General features: G+C 52.1%; 1 protein-coding gene across 10 annotated transcripts in view; it reads left to right on the forward strand.

Moving 5' to 3' along the window:
- The window catches only part of EMSY (EMSY transcriptional repressor, BRCA2 interacting), a 55,736-nt gene extending 53,619 nt beyond the window's left edge, over nucleotides 1-2,117 (forward strand). For all 10 annotated transcript variants that reach the window (XM_064168421.1, XM_064168398.1, XM_064168405.1 and 7 more), the window contains one exon: nucleotides 402-2,117. In XM_064168421.1, the coding sequence (XP_064024491.1) occupies nucleotides 402-596 (195 nt within the window). In that variant the 3' untranslated portion in view covers nucleotides 597-2,117. The remainder of the gene's footprint in view (nucleotides 1-401) is intronic.
- The last annotated feature ends 5,513 nt before the right edge of the window (nucleotides 2,118-7,630 follow it).

The raw sequence follows: 7,630 nt of genomic DNA on the forward strand, positions 1-7,630 counted from the left end.
AAAGCTGAGGCTGTCAGATCTCCCTGCCTTTGGTGGGTGGTGGGCAGCAGTGCTTTAGCTGTTGGTTATACTGTCATGGATCTTTAATGAAGCTCCAAGGCTCAGGATCAGCGCAAGGCGGTTCCAGTTTTGTCTTTCACAACTTAACCTGGTGAAAAGGTGCTTTGAAGCTTTAGCTGATGGAGCTTTGGAGGTGATGTAGCTGATGTGGTTTTGAAGCTTTAGCTGATGTAGCTTTGTGGCTGATGGAGCTTTAGCTGATGTAGCCCAGTGGGCCTTAGCTGGGGCAGAATTGCTCCTGGAGACTGAATCTCCCTTTTCCACGAGAACCTGCACTTGTGCAGACACAGTGACCTGTGAAAGCTGCCAGTGCTGAAACACAGATCTTTTCTTTCTTACAGGCTATCCCTCACTATTCCATCCCTTGTCACTCCAGCTCCAACGTGGTAGTGGAACCCAGCGGGCTCCTGGAGCTCAACAACTTCACCAGTCAGCGCCTGGACGACGAGGAGACGGCAATGGAGCAAGACGTGGACAGTAGCACCGAGGACGGCACTGAGCCCAGCCCCTCCCGAAGTTCTGCTGAGCAATCCTGAGGGAATTGGGACACTTGGAGTGCACTTTAAACAACAACAAAAAAATACCTTGGGTTTTTTTTAACTGTTTTTTATTTTAAGTATCCAGGCTGCCCTTGTGTCGTGATGTCTTAGAGCACTTTGCCCTCTAGAGTCATTCGTTGGACCCCTGAAGCATCACCGTGTTTGAGCAGGACAGTCTTGGCAAAAGCTGCATCTTCAGAATGCTTTGCAAAAAGAGAGAGGGGGAGGGGAAAAGGAAAGGAAGAATAAGAATAAGATGTAGCCACCGAGGTGTAGTTCAAGCTGTGACAGTGGAATGTACTCTGTTCAAAAACAAACCAGCAAAAGGCGGGTGACAGCTGTCGAAGCCCTTGCCCGGCTACCGAAACAGCCTTCCCTGCAAAGGGGAGTCCCTGGAAAGGGGAGTGTTACTTGGCTGTGTCTTTGGGTTAGCTGTTGAGCAAAACGCCATCCAAAAAAGGGAAAAAAAAGAATGTTTAATAAATATTTGTATTTTCAACTAGCATGTGAGAGGAAAAAGTGTCTCTGACAGTGCTGGAAAAGCCCCAGGGATGTTTGGGATCGCCTGAGTAGGTACAAGCTTTCTTGCACTTGTGCTCAATTAAAAGAGTTAAGATCTTTTTTTTACCCCATTAAGCCTAAAAAAGATTTTTAAAGTATTTTAAAACATTTTTTCATGTTGGCTGTTTGGAAACGAGCTGGCAGCAGAGCAGATTCATTAGTGAATTGCTTTTTTGCTGTGGCTGTTTCTGTGCTTTACAAGAGGTAGAATAAGAGTGCGTGAAGCATTTCGTTGTGCCCTAAGCACACTCAGTGCTCCTCTGCTCTGCTTAGACCGTTGCTTATTGCTTGAAATAGAGGATTTGGGAAGAGGAGAGGCCAAGCTGTTTGCAGAGCTGCTGTGGGGCAGGCAGCTGTGTGCGTTCTAACGCAGAGAGAGTGGTGGTGTTGGGACGTGGCGTGGGGGATGTTTTGTTACAGATGTGGGTTTCAGAATTGGGGATAATGTGGTTCAGCATCTTCCAGAGCTGAACCTCTGACTTGAGAAGTCAGAAGGAAAAGAACAAACAGCCCAGCCCAGCAGGTGTATTTTCCTGGTTTTAAAGTGATCCATTCTGGGAGGTTCAGAGCTGCTACGCAGTGGTAGGTTTCAGAGAGCAGCCTTAGGACGTGGCTCATTGAAGCAATACTTCGTGGTGGCAGTTAACAAGCCACCAAGAGAGGGTTGGGTTCAGGTGGGGTTAGGAACCAATTTTAATGCATTCTGCTAATGAAGACAATGGTTTTTTTTTCTTTTTCTTCCCTTTTTGCCTCTTTTTTCCCCCCTCAACTGTATATAGCCCCCAGGTTTTTAACTGTTTTGTATAGATCTCGTTATAAATAATGAAGCAGTTTCTGCTGTACCATTTAATTGTACATACACATCTCTCAAGCCTACCTTGCCCACTTTTTGGTGCTGAAGTTGTACTGTAAGCAGATTCCATCAGAAGTCTTAATACAGTTTTTTTTGCATCAGTCTTTTCTTCTCCTTAAGCTGTGACTTTTACTCCCAGAATCACAGAAACACTGGGGTTGGAAAAGACCCTCAGGATCATCAAGTCCAAGTGGTAACTGTAGCTAAGAGGAAATTCCAGTTAAGGTAACTCATCCTGAGAATACAAACCCCTAAAAACTCCTTTTTGTCTTAACTTGGGCAGAGTATCCACCTGTGCAAGACCATTCGGTAGCCCCTAGATGGTGCTGCTGGTTTTCAGTCTAACCTCCTGTTTGTAAATCAGGTCCCTGTGACTCCCTTACACTTGTGTCCCTCACCTCCCTTCCCATTTCTCTGCCAGCAACATTAGTTCCAACATTAAGTTGCCTCTTAGGGTAAAGTGTTCTGATAAATTCAACCTGCAAATGCCAGAGTAGTAGGTCAGGAAGCTTGATTATTCATGTCTTTCTGTTGGAATAGGTTTGCCTTCTGCTGGCTTCAGTGCTCAGGATGGAAGAGAATAGTCTATGTGAAATGAAACATGACCCTACCAGGATGCCACTCCAGCTGGCTCAAATTTTGATAGCTCTGTGGGAGTTTTGGACACTGCCTTTGACCCCTTCTGCCACAACAAGCTCCTGAGCAAGCTGGCAGCTTGTGGCTGGGACAGATTCATTCTGGTATGGGTCAAGAACTGGCTGGAGGGCTGGGCCCAGAGAGTGGTGGTGAATGGTGCCACATCCAGCTGGCAGCTGGCACCAGTGGTGTGCCCCAGGGATCAGTGCTGGGCACAGTCCTGTTCAATGTCTTTAGTGATGATCTGGAGCAGAGGATTGAGTCCAGCAGCAGTGAGTTTGCAGATGACACCAAGCTAGGAGCAGCTGTGGAGCTGTTGGAGGGTCCCTGCAGAGGGACCTGGCCAGGCTGAATGGGTGGGCAGAGGCCAAGGGGATGAGACTGAACAAGGCCAAGGGCAGGGTTCTGCACTTTGGCCACAACAACCCCAAGCAGAACTAGAGGCTGGGGCCAGAGTGGCTGAGAGCAGCCAGGCAGAGAGAGCCCTGGGGGTGCTGGGAGAGAGGAGCTGAAGCTGAGGCAGCAGTGCCCAGGTGGGCAGCAGAGCCAATGGCATCCTGGGCTGGCTCAGGAGCAGTGTGGGCAGCAGGACAAGGGAGGTTCTTGTGCCCCTGTGCTCAGCACTGCTCAGGCCACCCCTGGAGTGCTGTGTTCAGTTGTGGGCTCCTGAATTGCAGAGAGCTGTTGAGGTGCTGGAAGGTGTTTGGAGCAGGGCAGCAAGGCTGGGGAGGGGCCTGGAGCACAGCCCTGTGAGGAGAGGCTGAGGGAGCTGGGGGGGTGCAGCCTGCAGCAGAGGAGGCTCAGGGCAGAGCTGATTGCTGCCTGCAGCTGCCTGCAGGGAGGCTGTAGCCAGGTGGGGTTGGGCTCTGCTGCCAGGCAAGCAGCAAGAGAAGAAGGGGACAGAGCCTGAAGCTGTGGCAGGGCAGGTCTAGGCTGGATGTTGTTAGGAAGTTGCTGGCAGAGAGAGTGATTGGCACTGGAATGGGCTGCCCAGGGAGGTGGTGGAGTGGCCGTGGCTGGAGGTGTTGCAGCCAAGCCTGGCTGGGGCACTTAGTGCCATGGTCTGGTTGGTTGGGCAGGGCTGGGTGCTAGGTTGGGCTGGCTGAGCTTGGAGCTCTCTTCCAGCCTGCCTGATTCTGTGGCTTTCTTTTTTACTTCTTCATGTTTTGATGACAGCTCCTAGAAAACCTGCGCAGAGCATCACAGAAAACCACAGAAACATTCTGGTTGGAAAAGGCCCTCAGGGTCACCAACCTCTGTCCCTGCTCTGCAAGGCTCACCCTCAACCATATCCCCAAGCACCACATCCAAACGACCTTTAAACACATCCAGGATTGGGGACTCAACCACCAGCATTTGCCTTTCTCCTGCTGCCTGTTCTTGTCCTGCCTTGCAGCTGGACTCGGTCTCAAAGATCTCTTCCAACCAAAAGGAGTCTGTGCAGATCTTCATTGCCTCCACCTGAGATTCTTAACTTCATCCTGCTGCAGCCCTGTACCCACTCCTCAGGGCCTCAGAAGCATCACTGAGCTGCTAAAAATAAACCACCAGTGTGTAAGGTTGCATTTGCATGTCCCAACTCCCTTAATAAGCTGCATCCTTCTCCCTGATAGGAGTCTGTCCCTCCATGGAACAGCAGAAAGCTGAGTTGTGCTGCTGCTGCTGAGCTTTGGTGGCAGGAATTAGCTGCTCTGAGGCTTGTAAGTTGTGATGAAGCTGTGAATGAGTTGCAGAGTAACTGAAACAGCATCCAAGAGCTGCTCTGAATTCGTTGCTTCTAACAGCTGGGCTCTGGCTCTGCAGGACAGCCCAGGTGAGTTTTCACAGGATGCTAAAAAAGTTCAAATGAGTCCTAGAAAGGTTTGGGTTGGAAGGGACCTTAAAGATCATCTAGTTCCAAACCCCCTGCCATGGGCAAGGGCACCTTGCACCAGGCCAGTCTGCTCAAGGCCCTGGCTGTAGTGGCTTCCACGGAGAGGGTATCCACAGCCTCCCTGGGAAACCTGCTCAGTGTCTCACTGGCCTCAGTGGAAAGAGTTTCTTTAGTCTCCAGTCTAAATCTCTCCTCTTACAGCTCCAGTCCATTCCTCCTTGTCCTGTCACTGTAAGCTCTTGTAAAAGCTTCCTCCCCTGCTTTGCTGTAGGCCCTCTTCAGATACTGAAATGCTGCTCTAAGGTCTCCATGGAGCCTTCTTTCCTCCAGGCTGAACAACCCCAACCCTCATCCCTGTGGTCACCTTTAGAGCCCTCCTCAATGAAATAAGCACTGAAGTGAGGATGAAGTTCCATGCACTGAGGGAGCTGGGGGTGTGCAGCCTGCAGCAGAGGAGGCTCAGGGCAGAGCTGATTGCTGCCTGCAGCTGCCTGCAGGGAGGCTGTAGCCAGGTGGGGTTGGGCTCTGCTGCCAGGCAGCCAGGGACAGAAGAAGAGGACAGAGTCTGAAGCTGCGGCAGGGCTGGTTCACGCTGGATGCTGTCAGGAAGTTGCTGGCAGAGAGAGTGATTGGCACTGGAATGGGCTGCCCAGGGAGGTGGTGGAGTGGCTGTGGCTGGAGGTGTTGCAGCCAAGCCTGGCTGGGGCACTGAGTGCCATGGTCTGGTTGGTTGGGCAGGGCTGGGTGCTAGGTTGGGCTGTGTGAGCTTGGAGGCTAAAATGATTGAGTCTTCTCAAATTGAGTCTTCTGAAGAAGCAGAGAGGCTGCAGGCTGCCATGCCTTGTGGAGCTAGACAGTTGCATTGGGATGTTAAGGCTTTAAATGATGAAGAAAATAGTACTTGGTGGTACCTTGGGGCAGGTAGAGCTGTGACTGACAAGTAGAGCTAATTGGTGACCTCAGGCCCCACGAGGAGTGGCTGAGGGAGCTGGGGTGGTTCACCCTGGAGAAGAGGAGGCTCAGGGCAGTGCTGTCTACTTCAGGTTTCTGTGTTCCTCACTCTCCTTGTTCTTAGGAAGCTGCTTTCCCCATAGCTTTAGCTCAGGCCTGTAATCTGCTCTGCTCTCTCCTGTGCTCCTTGCATGAAGTGGACAAAAGACAACCTGTGGGGGTGACCTGTCTGGACTCCTGCAGGGCCTTCAACACAGTCCCTCAGACATAGAATCACAGAGCCAAGCAGGCTGGAAGAGACCTCCAAGCTTAATCAGTCAGGGTTGGAAGGGAGCACAAGGAGCAGCCAGTGCCAACCCCCTGCCATGCCCAGGGACACCCTACCCTAGAGCAGGCTGCACACAGCCTCAGCCAGCCTGGCCTCAAACACCTCCAGCCATGGGGCCTCAACCACCTCCCTGGGCAACCCCTGCCAGCCTCTCACCACTGATCAAGCTGAGGCTGTCCCTGCTGACTGCAGAGGTGGTTGGACTGGATGAGCTTGGAGGTGCCTTCCAATCCAGATAGAGCTGTGCATGACCTCCTCCATTTCCATGGAGAGAGTGTGAGTGTTTGCATCCCTGCAAGGCACTTGGAAGGCAGGGGAGGACTGGGAGCAGCTCCTTGTGCACTCCTGTGGTCAGTGGGTTGGCAGGGACCCCTGGCCAGTGTCCTCTTGCTCAAAGCAGGGTCAGCTGGGGCAGGTTGCTCAGGTCCAGCTGGGTTTTTGGAAATCTCCTGTGGTGGAAACTCAACAACTCGGTGCAGTGTTTGACCACCAGCACATTTTTTTGTCTTCATTCTCCTATTTAAGTGGAATTTCCTGTTTTTGAGTTTGTGCCCATTGTCTTGTGTTCTTCCCTTGGTTACCACTCAGAGAAAGCCTGGCTCCAGCTCCTTCACACCCCCACCAAGTATTTAGAGACACGATGGAGGTCCTAGTTCACCCCTGGTACCCTCAGTCCTTCTATGATGATGATTCTGTGATGTAGATATAGATGATATAGATCATAGAATCAGTCAGGGCTGAAAGGGACCACAAGGAGCAGCCAGTGCCAACCCCCTGCCATGCCCAGGGACACCCTACCCTAGAGCAGGCTGCACACAGCCTCAGCCAGCCTGGCCTCAAACACCTCCAGCCATGGGGCCTCAACCACCTCCTTGGGCAATCCAGTCCAGGGTTGACATAGGTGATAGAGATAGAGGGCTGCTCAGGGAGGTGGTGGAGTCCCCATCCCTGGAGGTGTATAAGAGAAGCTTGGATGAGGCACTTGGTGCCATGGGTCAGTTAATGAGAAGGGTTAGGTGCTAGGTTGGACTGGATGATCCTGGAGGTCTCTTCCAATCTGGTTGATTCTGTGATCCTAAATGAGCTGCAAACTCAGTGTTGTACTTGGAGAAATCACTTCTGGTTTCAGTCTTCAAAAACCCAGCCCAAGGTTTGCTGCTTCTCTTGGGATCAATCATGCAACATAAAATTGATTGGCTTTGTGAGGATCATCCAGGTCCAACCCCCTGCCATGGGCAGAGACAGCTCACACTAGAGCAGGTTGCTCAGAGCCACATCCACATATCTACAGCTGCCTGCAGGGAGGCTGTAGCCAGGTGGGGTTGGGCTCTGCTGCCAGGCAAGCAGCAAGAGAAGAGGACACAGCCTGAAGCTGTGTCAGGGCAGGTCTAGGCTGGATGTTGTTAGGAAGTTGTCGGCAGAGAGAGTGATTGGCACTGGAATAGGCTGCCCAGGGAGGTGGTGGAGTGGCCATGGCTGGAGGTGTTGCAGCCAAGCCTGGCTGGGGCACTTAGTGCCATGGTCTGGTTGGTTGGGCAGGGCTGGGTGCTAGGTTGGGCTGGCTGAGCTTGGAGCTCTCTTCCAGCCTGGTTCATAGAATCAGTCAAGCAGGTTAGAAGAGAGCTCCAGGCTCAGCCAGCCCGACCTAGCACCCAGCCCTGCCCAACCAACCAGACCATGGCACTAAGTGCACCTCCAGGCATGAGGCTTCCACCACCTCCCTGGGCAACCTGTTGCAGGCTCTCACCACCCTCATGCTGAAGAACTTCTTCCTAACATTCAGTCTGAATCCCTCACTTCCAGCTTTGCTCCATTCCCCCCAGTCCTAT

This window comes from Pogoniulus pusillus, chromosome 3, assembly GCF_015220805.1.
Source record: "Pogoniulus pusillus isolate bPogPus1 chromosome 3, bPogPus1.pri, whole genome shotgun sequence".
In the NCBI taxonomy this organism is placed as follows: Eukaryota; Metazoa; Chordata; class Aves; order Piciformes; family Lybiidae; genus Pogoniulus; species Pogoniulus pusillus.